This window comes from Aedes aegypti, chromosome 2 (assembly GCF_002204515.2).
Source record: "Aedes aegypti strain LVP_AGWG chromosome 2, AaegL5.0 Primary Assembly, whole genome shotgun sequence".
Lineage (NCBI taxonomy): Eukaryota > Metazoa > Arthropoda > Insecta > Diptera > Culicidae > Aedes > Aedes aegypti.
In genome coordinates this window covers 189,689,083-189,709,208 of record NC_035108.1, presented here as the reverse complement: position 1 = coordinate 189,709,208, position 20,126 = coordinate 189,689,083, and the positions used below count along the sequence as shown (strand labels likewise).

Here is a 20,126-nt window from a genome sequence, read left to right as displayed (position 1 = left end):
AAACTGAAAAATATTCGTTGGAAATGTGTTCATTGTGTTTCATTTAGCGAATAAAATACAATGAACACATTTACATCAAAATAGTTCATTATTTTGGACGAAAACTTGCTATTTAAAATTCTCAAATCAATAATGGATCTTGCCCACATAGGTTTCTGCTTTTCTGAGTTAAATAGTATTTTGACTGTTAATTCAAAACGGTAAAAGTTTTCTTTTGCATTGAACTTTAATATCTCAAATATTACTGCCTTTTAATATGTCATTAAAGATTTCATTGATCTGTTGATTACAGCCGCCAACAACGGTTTGTCTAGCCTTCACCAGCTGAGTATTAAATCGCTTGATGGTGATACCTTAGGTTCCATTCCTCTCATCTATCCTTATGCGAAGACACAAACACATCGAATCGGCAATCAAGCGAGCTATAAATTCAAATTTGTTCGATTTATCGCTGCAAACGGAGAGGAAAATGAACGTTTCCCATGCCATGTCCTGCACATTACAGCACCTAAAGCTGGACGTACGGAAGGATCCAGGTGGACGGATAACACAAATCCTTTCGATTAAAACCCATCAATTTGGCATGTGTGTTAGTGTGGCAGGACGACGTGGTGTGGTGGATTTCCGCTAGAGTGCTTGCCTTCTTCCCGTGGAAGCGATAAATTCGAACGGTGGCTGCAGAAGTGTCAATTTCGAGCTCAAAATTAGTTCGCCATTATTTATGGATCATGTTTGACTGAAATTTGCCTTGCTTTCGTTTCTTTTCAGATTCTTCTATTTGTACCATTTTTCATTCTACGCCTATCACTACCGGTTCAACGGGCAGTACAGCAATCTGTCCCTCTTCACATCGTGGCTATTCATTCAGGTAAGTTGTGTTCATAATGTTACATAAAACATATCTAGAGTTTTCAATTTTCCCGGGATTTGGCTTCCCAAATAAAATAAAATTGTCATTTCCCGGGAATTCCCGGTATCCCGGGAAAACCTTAAAAACCTGTAAATTAAGCTAATTTGATGGAGTTCTATGATTTTTTTTATATTTAATGTTGTTGTTGTTATTTGATTTGAGAGGGACTTTAACCCGAAGGTCATTCGTCCCTTTTTATATTTAATGTATATTATATTTTAGAACAGTAAATTGCCACAATTATTTCTCTTGATTGTGAGTTTCTCCAAAAATATCTGTTGGTTTCGTTTTTTGATAGTTGAAGCCTTCATCAGGTCATGCTAGACAAATCATCTTAAATTCAAATAATACTTGTCAACATTTAGAAGTCTATTTTGTAAATCAAACCATTTTATGTGACTCGTCTGCAGTCACTGTCGAACACAGAAGGCATTCATATTTCAGAAGTCACCCATCGACTACCATATTAATCCTGTCACATAGTGTGGACAACTGTCGAATAATTCGAGTGACAGAGTCGTGTTGAGCTGAATTATTGGTCGACAGTGACTCCAGTCGAGTCGTTTTTGATCTAATCGACTTATACAATAGACCCCTTAATCAATCATTTCGAACACTATAATAAAAACCAACTAGAGTGTTTCGTGGGGCCTTCCTTAGCCGAGCGGTTAGAGTCCGCGGCTACAAAGCAAAGCCATGCTGAAGGTGTCTGGGTTCAATTCCCGGTCGGTCCAGGATCTTTTCGTAAAGGAAATTTCCTAGACTTCCCTGGGCATAGAGTATAATCGTACCTGCCACACGATATACGAATGCGAGAATGGCAACTTTGGCAAAGAAAGCTCTCAGTTAATAACTGTGGAAGTGCTCATAAAGAACACTACGCTGAGAAGCAGGCTTTGTCCCAATGAGGACGTTAATGCCAAGAAGAAGAAGAAGTGTTTCGTTAAAAATTGTGACTGTTACATTTAATAGAAACCGTAAGCGAGATGGATCAACGAGGTCCGAGCTCGTATAGAAAGCAACAAAAATATAGAACTCATAAAAAGTATATAAACCTACTCAAATCATGGAATAAATCCCTCGAATGTTCCTTTATATTGTATTGCATATAAACTTTCTTGGATAAACATATCGTCAAAAATATATGCATTCATTAATAACTATTCGATTACAAAACAAACACCAATAAACATCAAAATATAATTAGTAATCTAGTGAGGACATTTGTTGGTATGATATGAAATGTAAATTGTGCGATAGTTTACTTGAATATAGATACTCAATTTTTCAATGAGACAGATCTTCCCGGGAAATACAGGAAACCCTGGAGACAGAAAATCATTTCCCGGGAAACGGGAATCCCGAGAAATCTCATTTCCCGGGAAATGTTCCCGGGATTGAAAACCCTAAACATATCGAATGTGTTTTCTTATTCAACTAGGGAGTTGATGCCGGTTATGGACCCTTTGCGTATTATGGACCCCCTACAGAAAAACATAAAATTAACACTCGAAGCAACCTTATTCCTATGAAAATCCACCGGGGGAACTTCGATTTCATTGGTGGTCAGCAGTTTCAGGCAAAATATTTGGTTTGGAACGCATAAATACAGATATTTGAACAGTTTTGTAAATGAAACCACACAGGAGGGTCCATAATACGCATTACCAGGTGGGTCTATAATAGGCACGCCGGCAGCGAGCCGGATTACATGGGAATCAAATGGAGGGTCCATAATACGAAACGTCATATTTGTAAACATTCCTATTATGGACCCCGGGAGGGTAATAGGCATTCGGACAACAGTTTTCCAAATGCATTTTTTGCTGAAAAATTCGAATGATTTTGTATGTTTCATAGGCGTACTATGAAGTAAAAACATTGAACTTGTTGTTAGACTACACAAACCGTATATGCGTCTGAGATATCATTGCAGAAAAGCGTCGAGAATGAATTTCAGCTACTAAGGAGTCCATTACTAGCATTGAAACCCTATACGACACAGTTTTGTAATTCGTCAATTCTCACTGCAGGTGGTGACACTGGATCAATGGAATTGAACATTTTATCTAATCGAAACAAAAGCTGTAGAATGTATTCATTACAATATGATAATTAATGTGTTAAAAGGCACATTTATATTTTTTGCGATTTATTGTCGTTAAACCTTTGTCCTTTTTTCCATCACTGGAATATGTGATTTTGTATTGCTGTTTGCATTTGACGTGCAAATCAATTCTAATTGAGCTTCAAATGCGGTAACACAAAGTAACCAAAGGATACTTAGCAACCATAGTCCATATCACCGCCAACCTAGCAATGAAAATCAATTTTTGACTTCGCCTTCCTTGCTGAAAATCTTACCGCGTTTGGTGTTCCCGCATTTGATATTTGCATTTCAAACGCACACAGCAAAAAAAATTTGTTTGAGTTGCGTAATGAATCATTACACAACAATTTTCAATAATTGCTAAATAATGGTAAAATCTCGATATGATTTTTGATACCAGCAAGTGGTGTTCTACGAAATTGTAATTAATGTTGCGCAGAATTCGATTATTACAGCACTCGTTGTAATTATCCAACTTGGAACGCCTTGTTGGATAAATGCACGACTCGTGCTGTACAAACATCATTATGAATCATGTTGCGTAAACTATTGTTTTGCAATTTCTCTTCATAATAGGCTGTTTTTTCGTATTGCTAATCTGTCATGAAACGGCCTGCAGTACCGTAACAGGCATTACGCACTGATTTATGCAGTACCTCCCGTAATAGGCATTACGCAACTGAAATCAGTTGCGTAACGATTATTACGCAGCAATTTTTCATTGCGCAATTGTTTTGAGTTGAGCAAAGAATTATTACACAACTATTTCAGACATTTCAAAATAATGTTGAATGTATCCCGATATGATTTCCGATACCCTCATGCGGTATTCTACGAAATTGAAAAAAAAAACGTTGTACGCAACTTGTTGCAAAACTCGATTTTACAGCACTCATAGTATGTACGACTCGTGCGGTAAAAATCATCATTCTGCTACTTGTTCGGTAAACTACTATTTCTTAACACTTCAGTCGTCGCGCTGTTGTATTTTGTTGAAAAAATCTCGCTTTTCGCTCACAACAGCAGCGGGGTGTCTCTGACGGTGGCAAACCGCGCGACGACTGGAAGGTTAACCATATAATACTGAACCCCGCCTTTAGATGGGGTACTTTTTGAGCTTTGTGTATTTTTTCGTAGCTGTGAAATCAAAATAATTCTATTTTCCACCAATAAGTAGACTTATGAGACATAGGGACATCCTATTCTTGGCACTCTTGATTAAATTCGGAAGGATGGTTTAAAAAACCTACTGAGGAGTTGTTTAATTACTCTTATATTTTCTATTCCATTCAAATTCTCATTTTTTTGTTAAAGGACCACCGTAATGGAATATAAGTGAGCCACCCTAATAAAATATCACGAATGTAATGAAGGAAATGCCCTACGATGATGAAAGAGGTGATAAAATACTATTGTTTTTAATATCCCATTCAAATTATGATTTTTCGATAGAAAGGCCCACCCTAATGGAAAATAAGTGACCCACCCTAATAAAATACCACAATTTAAATGTAGAAAATGGCTTACGATAATGTGAGAGATGTTCCAATACTATTGTCTTCAATATTCAATTAAAATTCTATTTCTTATTTTTTTTTATTTTTTAACAAAAAGGACCACCCTAATGGAAAGTAAATGAACCACCCTAATGAAATATCACATATAATATGCTTTCAGTGGCCAACAATGATATAGGATATGTTTCAATACTATTGCCTTGAATTTCTAAGCAATTGAATTCAAATCGTTCATTTCAAATTCAATTCACTCCCCCAACTCAAAAAATTACTAAGTCCCAAAAGGTCGATTTTTTCAAAAAAAAAAATTTCCAAATAACACCAGATCTCGACGTTTCATGCATTTCTAAGACATCTGGCATCAAAAAAAAAATTTCGATTTCGGAAATTTCATGTATTTCATTCATTGGAGATTTTTCATGGGTCAAAAAAGCCAAACTTTGACCGCTTTGGGGGTCCACTTAATGAAGTCCGATTGAGCTCAAATTTTGCATGGGGACTTTATTCGAGGAGACAAAACTTTTGAGCACTACCTTTTTTTGAAATTCGAAAAATCGATTTTTATTGGCACCCTAGTGTCCACTATATGCGTCATATCGAAGTGTTTTTTTATTGCAAAGTTCCAGATAGTATTGTCTGGGACAGAGCCTGCTTTTCAGCTTAATGTTCTTTTGAGTTCTTCCATAGTTATTAACTGAGCGCTTTCTTTGCCAAAGTTGCCCTTTTCGCATTCGTAGATTGTGTGGCAGGTACGATGACACTCTATGCCCATTGAAGTCATGGAAATTTACATTGCGAAAAAATCTTGGACCGCCCGGGAATGGAAACCAGACACCTTCAGCATGGCTTCGCTCTGTATCCGCGGACTCTACACACTTAAATTACACAGCGTAACAAAAATGACATTTTTGCGTGTCTCAAGGATCAAATTATGTGTCTCTAGTAGATTTGGGGTTGCTGAATCTGGTGCCATTATCAGAAATGTTCCAGCACGTCACAACTTTTAGCTACAGGTCGACAAAGTTGTATAAAACACTGGTTTTATTAATGTTTACATGAAATTTAAAGTACAATTTATCGAACTTTTTTGTAATCTAATCCACCAAACATGCAAAATAGAACTTGAACTTTCATTTCAGACATAATTTGATTGAAATTGCGCGATTAAATTTCGATTAAATCGATTTTTTCAACATGCTTGCAGTCTCCATACAAAATTCTTCGTTTCTTCTATATGGCAAAATACAACAATTCTCTAAACCATCAAAAAATAACTTTTCCGTATCGAAATTATTACAAACTTTAATGACGGGGTTGGTGGTCTGATGGCTACCGCTTCTGCTTCATATGCAGAAGGTCATGGGTTCAATCCCAGGCCCGTCCCTTTCCTCGTACTTTGTAGTTGTATATCTCTCACTTGCTTCTATCTTCCATTCTAAATATATCACACTCAAACTATTCGTTCATAGCAAACGCTAGAACCAGAGACGGACAAGAAACCGTTTCCCTAACGCTTCCTACTTCCACGCGCACGCATTTCTTACGCCTGATACATAGGCAGTCTGCTAACCACAAAAGCAAACCTCTCTGCCATGCCTTTCCCCCAATCCATACACTCCCGCATGAACTGACGTGGATGCAGTGGAATATACGGTCTACGTGGGAGTCAGTTCAATGCATCATCAATTCCTCCCCCTTCCCCTCATTGGTCTGCATTCTGACGTGGCAGGTGCCATTGTTGCCTAAAAATAGAAGATCACCAGCACTTATACACTGAGGATGCCTGTTAGTCCCAAGCAGTCATTCGGTTGGTTCCTTGTGTAAGTGCAGCTGATCTGGCGATACTGGAGTGCATCCACGGGCGGCCAATCAAGCTCAAGCTCAAGCTCTCAAGCTCGAAATTATTACAAACTTTAATGATAAGTATTGTTATACACATAAAGTTTGAATTCTGTGGCAAATTAAGCCAATATATTACCTTACAAGCTGGCAAACTTGCATGCAAGTTGGCTGAAATAGCCATTTTTTGCATTTTCAACAGTCGATATCTCAAAAACTAGACGTGCTATGATATTTCTGAAAACGGCAATGGATTCAGCAACCCTTAATTAAGTGAATAGCGGTATTTTGGTGCTGGAGACAAAAACGTGTTCCGCAGTGTTATTATACGGATTCCTGTGAAATCTCAACAGCTGAACAGTTCGGCGAAATAAATTAACGGAGTACGGTAAATTTTTGCGGTATTCTGTAAAAAATCACCGTAATCCGTTAAATTCCGACGAAATACTGTGTTTTATTTCACCGAACTGTTCAGTTGTTGAGATTACGGTGAAATTCACCGTAGTGTGTTTAGTGTGTAACCACTCGGCTAAGGAAAGCCTCATAGTGAATCAACAAATGCATGAGTATATTATTTACATGCATAAAGCAACATTTATACCCATGCATTTTGTACAAATTTAACTACAACTTGTTTCTACAAGCTATATTCATGACTATCTGACTATTTAAAAAAAATATTTCAATAAAAAAACTTGTTGAAAAAATTAAAACAAAAATTCCTCTTTAAAAATATGCCATTGTACATTTGGCTCCATAATCTACTAAATATCCAACTTTTTATCAAGTTCTCTGTAAAACATTTTTGAATGGACTAGGAATGATGAAATTCATGGGAAATATTCACCACAATACAACAGTTTTACACAAAACAACATGAAAATCTAGTATTTCCAATGAATCGGGGCAAAACGTGCTTTATAGCTTATCCCATAGCTGTCCCACGTACATGAAACCATCACCAATCGTTTTCTGAGAAAATTTCCTTTCGAATGAGCTATAAAATTTATTTTTTATCTTTCTATTGCGAATGTTATCAATTTTTCCACCTATGGGTACTTCCTCTAAAAATTAGAAGATTTTTAAATTTTTAAACTACTTTTTTTCAGAGTAGAAAATCTTCTTTAACTTTTTTCTATAAAAGATCAGTTTACTTCCTTTAAGTTTCATACAACACTTTTTCGTAGCTCTTGTCATATTTAAACTATATTTAAAAATTTATGTTTTTTCGTCATATTTATTTAAATAATATTACTTACCTACTTTAATAAATTCGACGAAAAAACATAAGCCCTTTTTAAACGTAAGTTTAGATAGCTTGTGCAAAAGTAAATCGCTCCATAAGGTGAAGTCTTTATAGTCACAAGGCTTCAACACATTTTGAGAAGGTACGGTCAACCGCAATTGTGCTACTTTCCCCGACCGCCAGTTCCCCGACCGCCAGTTCCCCGAATGCCATTTCCCCAAACGTCAATTTCCCGAATGACCCTTTTCCCCGAATAATTCATTTCCTGATGCAGTTCAGAAATGAGCAAGAATAGCCTCTAATGACAGGAAACTGATCTAGAAATGACGATAAGCAATCAAAAGAATCAGATCAGAGAAATTTGATCAGTCTCGACCAAAAACTATTTATTGCCGAAGATGTCGAGTACGGTGGTGAAACTCTAAAGAACCGCCTATCAAATAAAGAAGGGTTCATATCATATTATACTGATACATTTATCACCCTGAATTGTATGTAGTAATGACAATTATGAGAGTGAAATATATCTAGTAATGAGTGCCAAACACATTTCGGGGATATTGGCTATTCGGGGAACCGATATTTGGAAAAAAGGAGCACAACCGCCAATCGCTGGTTGAGTTGGCGTGAAATCCGTTTAGGGTAAATGTTCCAATAGTGGAGGTACTAAGTACGATACAACTTCATTTAATCCTTCAGTCGTCGCGTGGTTTGCCACCGTCAGAACCACCACGCTGTGCTGTGTACGATAAGCGAGGTTTTTTCACCACTGTTGTACAAAATATAACAGCGCGACGACTGAAGTGTTAACTGATAGAAATTCAAAAAGTGTAGTGAGAAAATATTTAGCAGCTTTGCGGTATTAAATTCATTCTAAAACATTTTTTCTACTGGTCACACGGAAAAGATGGAAGAAAGAATAATAAAATAACATACCAGAAGAAAATAATGTAAAAATACTAAAAACCCAAGGATTTAAATGAATTATTGCGCGAAACGAAAATTACAATTTGAGTATTAGAGGGTTACATTCGCTATGTCGTCAGAACATTCTCAAGTAATATTGATAGCTGAATAAAAGGCTAATAGCCGGCCAGGTGTCGAACTAGGCTAGGAATAATGTCTTATGTTTTTAGATTACTTAAAATTCCCTTCCTAGCTAAGGAAAATATCAAACGATAAAAGTTTTAGGGTTTTGGGGAATGGTCTGATGATCTTGACCTATCACAACCTAACCAAGCTTCTAAAATTGTGATTTTTAGTTATTCAAAATCAGCTACCAATACCTGCTGTCTCAGATGGAGCTTTGCACTATTCGCACTTTTGTGTTTTCTAGTCATCTCAAACGACGAGAGTTTTGAAAAGATTTCCTCAATTGAAAGATCACTCACTCGTTTTGTAAACTTCAATCGTTTTTGCACCATAAAGGTGAGTTAATTATTTAAAGTGCTTCGATACCCTTCCAGTCATAATGGGCCGAAAGAATCGAAACTTTTTCCACGAACAGCCCAAACCCATTAAACTTTCCCTTAGCAACCGTTGCTTTTTCTGAGGAGAATCGGTTAAATCATTTAATATTCGACCTAATTTAGTATGGCTAGCTAAGTACCTACACAACGACCAAGAATCAAAAGGAATGAATTTAGATCTTAATTAAACGAGTCGTCTCACAACCCTGTTTTACTCCGGTTACATTTTGACGTGAGGGAAGGAAGCTGAACACAAAAGTTGTTTGATCTGACCAAACCGAAAATAACCATCGGAGGGCAATCAAATATTGACACTTGAAAAGTTGGTTTGCTCACTATGAGTTCGATTGACTAAATTTCCATGTTGTCCCAAAGAGATCGCTTTGATTTCGGTCGGTTTCAGAGAGAAAAATTGTTCTTTTGAACGTTACGTTTAGGATGTTATTCTAAGGACCGAGTTCAATCATCGAAGCTTGAGCTTGAGCTTCATTGGCCGCCGTGTTTCCAGTATCTTTTTTTTTTTTTTTTGTGTATTAACGACACTTTACACCAGGGTGCATTCGTGTCGAACTGAAGTGGTTTTAAATTTACAATTCATAAAACAGTTCTTGTTTCATTACAATTTTTTGTAAAGCCCTGTTTCATGTAGAAACTTTAATAAATTTTTCGTTGCTTCTTCTTCATTCGCTAGGGCGTCTCTCAAGCTTGTCGTGCTCACATTGGTCTGCTCCCTCTCCCTTTCATATTTTCTGCATTGCAGAATTAAATGTCGAACGTCCACCGTTGTTCCACAACATTCGCAGGTTGGTGGGGGTTCTCTTTTAAGCAAAAATGTATGGGTAAGCCGGGTATGACCGATCCTTAGCCGTGTAAGCACACGCTGGTCGGCTGCGCTTCCGAGTTCCGTCCAACGAAGCGTATCTTGCTTCACTTCCCGAAGCTTCGAATCACGAGTGTTGAACCACTGGGCATCCCATTTGCACCGTATTAGCTGCTTGACAGCTCTCAATGCGTCCTCTCCTGGTAGGGGGGTATCGATGACCGGTTGCCTCCTAGCCTCATTGGCTAGTCGGTCGGCTTCGCTGTTGCCGCTGATACCTGCATGTCCAGTGATCCAGCAGAATCTGATCGACTTGGTCCTTGCTGTTCGCTCAATTTCCTGAATCCAGGGGTGCTTGGATTTACCCGCCTCCAGCGCTTGGAGGCAACTTGCCGAATCCGTAAGGATCACCAACTCTCTAGGTACGTTCGGAATTGAGATTGCCATTTTTAAGGCGTAGGCTTCTGCGGAAAAGACACTACACTGCTCCGGTAAACTGTACAAACCAGCCAGACCTGTAGTATGCCAAGCAGCACCTACCGTGTTTTGGGACTTGGAACCATCGGTGTACACCACGGTCGATTGTTGGAAGCGCGTCGAAAGCAGATGTTGCACAACCGGGCGGACTTTTTCCGTCGGGTCACCGGCTCTAATGCTCCTCTTAACATCCCAAACTATCGTCGGTTTTCGCGCATGCCACTCGCGGGCGCTCTGTCGTACAAGGTGGCTGACATTAGGAAGCGCTGTTCCCGTAAGTTCAACCAAACGGTCTGATATACGGCGGATAAGAGGAAGATTGTTGTTATCAGAACTTTTTGCTGCGATTCGAATGGCCGTCCGCGCTGTAGACTGTGCCGCCAGAAGGTCGAACGGTAAAGTACCCACTTCAGCCATGACTGAGTTGATTGGACTGGTCACGAACGCTCCGGAAGCATACCGGACCATTTTGTTGTACGCCGGGGCGAGTATCTGTAGAGATGCTGGTCCTCCTCGACTTACCAGTCCGATCCCGTAGATCAGCTTAGAGGTGACCAGTGCCGATCCAACCTGCAGCAGGGAAGAACGATTTCCACGGGGCAATTTGGCACCGATCATTTGCAGTATACGTAATCGCGACTCGCACGCTTTCTTTACCGTTGTGCAGTGGGGCTTAAATGTAAGTGTCCGATCCAGGGTAATGCCTAAGATTCTCAGACGATTGGTCCTCGGAACAGCTGTTCGATCGATAGTTATCTCTTTTGCCGGTTCTCGACGCGCATTCGGACTGCAATAAAAACAGTTCGACTTTGTCGCAGATATACCGAAACCTACGCTCTTTGCCCACTTGTCAACCGCTTTCACAGCGGCCTGTAGTTTTCGGTGCAATCCTTCGGTTTTCGCTCCGCGTACAACGAGGAGAATGTCGTCAGCATACAAAAGAACTTCTACACCCGCCGGTATGATTCGGAAGATGGGTTGCATCGCGACGAGGAACAGTGTTACGGATAACACGGAACCCTGTGGTACCCCATTCTCAAGCTGGTGTTGGGGGGACAAATGTCCTCCTACAGACACCTGAAACGTCCGCTCAGAGAGAAAACTTTTAAGGATGTTTATCATTCGACCACGTATTCGCCATGACTTTAAAGTGCGAGCAATCCCGTGCCGCCAGGTCGTATCATACGCCTTCGATAGATCTAAGGAGGCTATGAGGCAGTGTTCGTCGATATTTGGAAGCGATCTCTCCAGCTCGGCAAAGTAGGTGTCGGTGCCACGTCCTGTACGAAAGGCGTGCTGGCGCTTGTCAAGTCGACCGCTCGACTCTAATTCTGTAATTAAACGACGATTGATTATACGCTCGAGAAGCTTCGCCATGCAGCTGGTGAGCGATATTGGCCGGAAGGCAGCCGGTCCGGAATCCTGGCAGTTAGGTTTCGGGATGGGAACGACGATAGCATTCCGCCAGCTGGCAGGGAACTCGCCACTTCGCCAGATTCCATTGAAGACCTCAAGAAGCGTCATCTTCACAGACAGAGGGAGACGTTGAAGAAGAGGGTACCCTATAGAATCATCCCCTGTTGAGGAGCCTCGCCCTTTGTCGAGAGCCCACAGAAGTTCGGCTAGGGTGATGTCGATGTTATACACATCGCCGGTGTTGGGCGAAAAATCCATGGACTCCCGTTCAGCTGCCGATTTCGCCATCTGAAACGATGGAGGATAGCTTGAAGTCGCCGATCTCTCGCTGTAATACTTCGCCAGTTCTTCCGCTGCTTCTTCAGGATTGTCTGTAAATCCGTTCGACTTCTTAAGTACCACCGGTCGCTGTCGTCGGTTGCCACGCAATGTATTAACTGTATTCCACAGTTCGCTCGTCGTGCTGCTGGGTGATATTTTTGCCACGAAATCTTCCCACGATTGCTGCTTTGCTTGGGTGACCGCTTTTTTCGCCTCTGCTTTAGCTTCCTGGAATCTCGCCAATGCTTCGGGTTGATTTGGATCGCGCTGTTGAAGGCGTCGAAGGGATCGCAAACATTTTCTCCGCTGGCGAATTGCCGCTTTTACCTCAGGGCACCACCAAGGTACCGCTTTCGGTCCAACACGGCCACTGGAACGAGGGATAGACTTTTTCGCTGCTGCAATTATCTTCTCAGTGAAGCTTTCTACGTCCCACTCGACATCTGGGCGAATGGTTTCCGCTATGAGGCGTTCGTATAACGGCCAATCAGCTTGGTCGTACAGCCACTTCTGTCGTGTTGTTCGACGATTGGACCATCCGGGGATGCACACCGTTATCGGAAAGTGGTCGCTGTTGTGTGTGTCGGACAAGGTCCGCCACGTGAACTTTCGCGCCAGACTCTCAGAACAGATGGACACGTCAATTGCTGAGGTTTTACCCGTTGCCGGGTCGATACGAGTGGAGGAGCCGTCATTCAGGATCACCAGTTGTTTGTCCAACGTTGTTTCGGCAACGAATCGGCCAAGCGCGTTTGACTGGTGAGAGCCCCACGCGAGATGGTGCGCGTTGAAATCCCCGAGAAGAAGAACCGGACCCTCTAGATACTCCAACAGATCTCCCAATGCGGTCTGACAATGGACTGCACTCGGTGGGATGTACACCGAGACCACGGTCATTTGGATAGGTGCGAAGATGCGTGCAGCGACGAGGTGCAAGGTGGTGTCGATTTGTAAACGCTCGAAAGGTATGCCTTCCCGGATAGCAAGGCCTACACCATGTTGCCAGTAGTTAGCGTTCCTCGACTGTAGCAGCAACGTATAGTTGCTACCGACGAAGTCTGGCGGAACAACAGTCTGGTTCACCTTGGTCTCCTGCAAAGCTACAACACACGGTTCGAGGTCGGAGATGAGAAGCTTTAGCTCGCTGATGTTGGCGCGTAGACCACGGATATTCCACTGGAGGGCGAAGCAGTACCCGGAACGGCTATCCGTGGTTGATCGTGTGGTGGATGACGAGGTTGATGTTCTTCGGATCGGTGGGTCTGTTGTGGGAGAAAGAGGGAGTGCGGTAACCTCTGACGACGAAAGAACCAAACTGTCACTTGCCTGTGGGACGCTTTGTCCCACAGTACCAGCTGCTGTCGAAACCATTACACTAGTTCTGCCAATACCGACAACAGCCGGCACTGGGGAAGCGCTTTGTGTAATGTTTCTGCGATGAACACTCGAAGGGCCTTCTCCGAGAGCTGGTGGTGATGCGGTGTACCCTGAAAGATAATCAGGCGCAGCAGCAACCGTTTGCGATGGGAATTTAGATAGACTGACCTGTGGGACGTCTTGTCCCACAGTGCCAGCCATTGCCGAAACTACTACACGATTGCTTCCAGAAACACCGGCAACAGCCGGCACTGGGGAAAGACTTTGTGTAGTATCGTCGGAGAGGTGGTTGTTGAAAACGAGGTGGTAGGTTGATGCTGGTTGGTATCGATTGGGATTTGCAGCGGTTGATGTGGTTTGGTGGGTGTCTGAAAAGATTGCAGGCGCGGCAGTACCTGTTTGTGGTTGAGAATTTATAAGACTGACCTGTGGGACGTCTTGCCCCACAGTGCCAGCCATTGCCGAAACTACTACACGACTGCTTCCAGAAACACCGGCAATAGCCGGCACTGGGGAAAGACTTTGTGTAGTATCGTCGGTGTTCTCGTTGTTGTTTTCGATGCTGTTGCTTGATGTTGGTACAGAGTGAATGGTACCTCGGTGGTTCTGCAATATCGTGGTGTCGTGTGGGATTCCATCGGCTACGGAGGTGAACTCATCATCAACGGGTTGGGGTAAGACGTCCCGGATGACTCCTTCAGCCTGCCGTACTTGCGTCGGAAGAGGTACTACACTTTCCCTACTTCCGAACCGAAAAGTCTCGTTGTCCGTTATTGTGCGAGGGTCGTCGTTGTATTCCGAGCGTTGTTCGAAAGTGGGGTTATCGAAGACGCTGGTTAGGGGGTGTCTCCGATACCTCAGATTCTTCGCCGGAATACTCCATCTGAGTTAGGTCATGAGTAGTGGGTGCGGTCTTCTTCGGAGGCGGGCTGGTGTCTGGCGAGGTGGCTGATTTGGGGTAGACGAATTTTGAAGGTCTTCCGCGCTTTGTCTCCTGAACGACCGGGGAGTTGTTTCTTGACCGTGTCATTGGACCAGCCGTCGACTGGACCACTCGTTGCTCTCGGCTGTGGCGGGGCTTCTCAACGACGACGGTTTCACTCACGTGGTGGGTTCTCTCTTGGCTCGATTGTTGTTTGACTTGCTTGATGAAAGCCATCATCTGCTCGATCCTTTCATCCTTCCGTTTACCTTCCTCGTGCAGCTTCGCTATCTCCTTATCCTTCGCCAACATAGCCACTTCCAACTCCTTCAGCTTTTTTTCAAAGACGTTCTGTTGTGCAGCTACCTGGGCGTAACTACCTCCTTGCTGTTCCACGCGTTTTCTGGCCTCCGGGAAACTCAAGTTTTCGCTCACTTTTAGTTTGATCACTTCCACTTCTTTCTTATACACCGAACATTGACGACTTGTTGAACGATGGTCACCTTTGCAGTTTCGGCACGACGGAGCTTCACTGCATTCTTCCCCATGGAAGTTTTGCGAGCAATTTGCACAGCGTTGTGGGCCAGGACAACGAACGCGAGTGTGACCGTAGCTGAAGCAGCCGTAGCACAACATTGGGTTAGGAAAATAGGGACGGGTGGGAACGCGTAGTAAGCCGACTTTCAGATATTCCGGATACGTTGTCTTACAGAAAGTAAGGATCAACGCCGGAGTATTCACCCTTCTGCCTCCTTCGTTACGGGTGATCCGTTGCACACGGATGACCTTCTCGCTAATCATTTCCTGTAGGATGTCCTTTTCCTCCATTTGGATCAAATCGATGCAGGAGATGACACACCTACTGACATTTAAATTCGGATGAGGGATAACTTCCACCTCGGTTCCGTCAATTAGCTTTGTTAGCTTAAGCAGCTTGGCGACTTGAGCTGGGTCTCGAACTCGCAGAGTGTATTTCGAACCCTGCGCTTCGGACTTCGCGCTCTCAATTGAACCACCTGCGCATGCCTCTACCGATTTTCCGGTAATGAACGGGTTCGGAAGTGGAATTCCGTTCTTTCCGGACAGCTGGAGGAACGTCAACTCGCCAAATTGGTTCGTTGGGTCCATATATTCCGGAAGTCTGCGTTTAACGGACCCACCTGGGTCGCCGCTACTAGCGGCCGCCATGTTTCCTCACGTCGGAACTTACTCCCACTGGCAACGGTCACCCGTTACCTACCCCAAATGAGCAAAAAAGATAAAAAGAGGAGAGATCCTACCTTCTTTACTCCTTCAACGTGGGAAAATAATCGGGCGTTCAGATAATTATGTGCCGCACTGTAAGCACACTCACACGATACGCACTGTAATTCGCTCAAGCTACCAATTATCCACTTTCAATAATTTCAAAAAACTTCCAAAACTTTTCCGCACTTTTTTTTTTATTTTTCGAAACGACTGCCTTCTGGCACACCGTGTTCCACGTCCCACACTACTAAGACGTTGAATGAAATCAGCCGGGGAGCCGGCTGACGGCGATTTGTTTTGCCGTTCGAGGCACGTGGATTGCACTTGTTTTCGCCGTTTTCGGCCGTTTCACCACCGATTTCCACCAAACCTTCACTGCACAATTTGTCTTTATCACCGGAACAACCGATTCACACACGTTTTGTTCGCGGAAACCGCGGAAAACTTGGAAAATTCACCGAGTTAACTAGAGAGCGCACACGAAGAGATGCGGTCAACACGGTGCACTTATACAAGGAATCAACCACATAACTGCTTGGGACTAACAGGCATGCTCAGTGTAAAAGTGATGGTGATCTTCTATTTTAGGCAACAATGCAGACCAATATGGGGAAGGGGGAATGGGTTTTGCATTTAAAACTGTCTCATAGTAGACCTGATATACCCCTGCATCTACGCCAGTTCATGCGGGAGGAAATGGGTAAGGAAATTTTATGGCAGAGAGGCTTGCTGTTTGGTTTGCAGACTGCCTATATATCAGGCGTAAGGAAAAGCGTGCTATAATTTGAAACGATTTCTAGACCCTCTCTGCTTCTGGCGATTGCTATGAAAAAACAGATTAGGTGTGACAGATCAAGAGTGGAAGAAGATATAAAATTACAAGTACGAGGAAAGGGACGGGCCCGGGATTGATCTCATGACCTTTGGCTTATGAAGCAGAAACGATAGTCATGCGATCATTGGAGAAGAGAAAGACAACCATTATAAATAAAGACCGAAGAATCTACACCTCCACAATTGTCATGGAAAGGATGTTGTGTTAGTGGGATAAAACTATCAAGTACACATTGCATCGACTCTATAGTTACGATACTAGGGTAAAAGCACCGGTTTTGGCCAGCCTAAGAGAAAATGTCGTTTCAAATTATAAGAGAAGCCGTATTTATACTATACATATGTCAAATGCAGGGTTTTAATCCATTTTATGCATGCAAAATATCGAAACTGAACTGAAACCATTTTTTCGCTTTGAAAATCTAGTTGGTCAATATAGACCACCTTAAGGTGAAGATGAATCGAAGCCAAAGCTCAAATTTTCAAGAGCACGGATCTGGAGAACCAAACACCCGTTTGAGCTGAAAACCTAATCGATTGATCACCACCAGCTAGTGACCAATCGATTAAGTTTTCAGCTTAAACGGATGTTTGGTTCTCCAGATCCGTGCTCTTGAAAATTTGATCTTTGGCTTCGATTCATCTTCACCTCAACCAATTTAGGCCAGAGATTTAGCTTCGGTTCACATTAATTTCTTATGAGAGTGACCAAACTGGGAGTACCCTGACCAGATTAGGTGTATGGGAGTTAAAATTGGAAGGAAAATTTTTAATTTTGCTTTAGTTTTGAATCAATTCTGTCGACTAAATGAATGAATTCATGTGAATGTGATCTACTGAACACAAAAGGATTCATTCTGATTGGCTGTGTGAAATGGTGTATAATTTACTATGGCCACAATTGGCGTATGGCCAAAACTGCAAACCGAAGTCTATTCATAATTACATGAAAAGACATTTGGTCCTTTCGCAGATGCTATGTCCATACATCCTGAGAAGTTTTTGGCTAGAGTTCAGAATTCCACTACCACAAATGCTACTTGATGTTTTATTGGCATTTCGAATTCCTAAATCTGAAGGAATTGCGAGTAAAACATGATGTTCAGTAATATCGGTACCTTCGTTATTGAAAACTAATTGTAAGCTTTCAATGGTCATTAAGTTTTAATCCACTATGGCACATTGCATAATAATCAGTTATCTACAGTGGTCTCGCCAACAAAGAAAAAACTCCTAAGTATTCTTAACAACTGCTCACTTTGCACTCCAGTGCATCTTTTTTTTCCTTGCAGGAGAATTACCCATCTGTTTCCTCGCTCGGCTGTTCAGATACACATTTAAGTTATTAGCACCTGATGATGTATTGTTTTATAATTGGAAAGTGTTGGTTCATAATTTATAAATAGCATTACCCATGGCTTACGGATCCGCCCATTTCCATTATTGCTTCGTTGCTTGAGTGCACCTTTCGAGTTTTTCCCTCGACAATGAAAAAACGTAAGTAAACATGAGAAGGGTGTAAGACGGGATTCTCTTCATTTTCTCGTAGGAAAGTACAGAAATAAAAAGCGCGAAGCAACCACCCAACCATATTGACGAACTTCCACCCTTATTATTCGTTTATTGTTTGATTAATGATGAAACTTTACTCATCCATTCAACTGGTTGAATTCATCCGTAGATCCACCGGTATCAGCAGCATTGGATGAAGAGTAAGTGGGAGCTCTTCACTGCACCGGATGCTGCTTGTCTATGTCTAGTGTTTCCGGAATGACGCCTCCATGCTATCGTTCGAGGATCGCGTCATTGTTTTCCGCTCTACCTTGTTTGGAACATAATTTTACAACATTAGCTCAAGCTCTTGCTCACCCGACGGGCTAATTGGATTAGGGAAAAAATTGTTTTCTTTTGAAAACTGACACGTTCGCGAACGACTAGATTGGTTAGAGGTGACGGACTCTCTGTTCTGGATAATCGAAGGGGAGTGGAACACAGATAATCGTTTCTCTTTTTTCGGTTTAAAGCTCTGAAGCACAGTTTAATTTTAAACAAGGTAAACTGTGAATATCAAGACGTTCTGACAGGGCCGGTAGCAGGCCTTTGTTTAACAGACTTGGTCATTATTTAAATGGTAGTCTCTAAAAAGTCTCTTTTTTCATTTTGCAAGTGCAAAGCTCTAAAAACTCCAGAGATACCTTCAGAGATGTTTACGCGACTGTTCAACTGGTTTTTATACAAATCTCTAGCCAAGCACATTGTCTTTCGGTCTATAATGGAAAGGTTACCAAAAGTTTTAGTAATCCGCTGTAATAATCGCTGTCCTTCCTTCATCTCTGCTTTAGATATTTTTCCGGTATTTCTTCCACAAATTACTCCAGTTATTATTCTGTGAGATCTTTTAAATATGGGGCCCAGATAGCCGTAGCGGTAAACGCGCAGCTATTCAGCAAGACCAAGCTGAGGGTTGTGGGTTCGAATCCCATCGGTCGAGGATCTTTTAGGGTTGGAAATTTTCTCGACTTCCCAGGGCATAGAGTATCTTCGTACCTGCCACACGATATACACATGCAAAAATGGTCATTGGCATAGAAAGCTCTCAGTTAATAACTGTGGCAGTGCTCATAAGAACACTAAGCTGAGAAGCAAGCTCTGTCCCATTGAGGACGTAATGCCAGAAAGAAAAAAAAATCTTTTAAATATTTCTACAAGGATTATTTAAAGTAAATCCTCAAAGCTTTATTCTATGTCTTTTTAGGTACTTTTTGTATTTTCCAGGAAACTCCAGGTTTTCCCACGCCTATTTTTCCACTTATTCTGACTTATTCTGCGATCATAACGATTGCTTCAAGAAATTATTCGCGGGGGCTTAAGCCTCCGACATAGACAGGGTGTCGACTACCTGGAAAAACCTGGAAAGTCAGGGAATGTCAGGGAATTCAATTTTACCCTGGAAAGTCAGGGAAAGTCAGGGAATTTCACTAGAGGTCATGGAAAAATATTAAACTTCATTCAAGAATTACAATAATTTCTTGCATGCTCTGCTATTAATACGATCTTTGAAAAACTGGGAATCAATATTTCAAAATAGATGTTCACCATTGGGAAAACGCTTTTATGCATATTTAAGTAAAATGCAATATTCTACATATACTTATCCTAAGAATTCATAATTTTATGACATGAAAAGTATCAGCAGTGCTCCATCTAGGGAGACTTACGGCTTCGGCACCCTGCGACTATTATCGGCAACCAAATTTAAAACGTCAAATACACAGTATTTTTCTATCAAAACACACCAATGAAAATATTCAGATGATTCTTTGCTCTGTCAGTTTCCCGCTGGCGAGATTTCTGAGACGGAAAAAACAATTTTGCCAGAGATGTCATCAATTCAAATGAACACGCCTCAAAATGCGACTGATTTGGAGCTGCCGAACAGATTCGCCTGCAGCGCTTATGGGAAAGTTGCCGAAGAGAATGAGGCTGCCGACAATAGTCACACTGACAAGAGATGTTCGCAGCGTTGTGAAAACGTTTCCAGAAAGATTTTAACAAGTCTGTCGGTGTGAATCGATAGAGGATTGAGCAGCGCATGGATGTAAACAAACAAACACAAAATT

General features: G+C 42.0%; 1 protein-coding gene across 1 annotated transcript in view; it reads left to right on the top strand.

Annotated features, from left to right (window-relative positions):
• Positions 1 to 20,126, top strand: part of LOC5578128 (membralin) — a 282,759-nt gene that overhangs the window by 240,795 nt on the left and 21,838 nt on the right. The window contains exon 10 of the mRNA XM_021843500.1: positions 769 to 868. Within this exon, the coding sequence (XP_021699192.1) occupies positions 769 to 868 (100 nt within the window). The remainder of the gene's footprint in view (positions 1 to 768; positions 869 to 20,126) is intronic.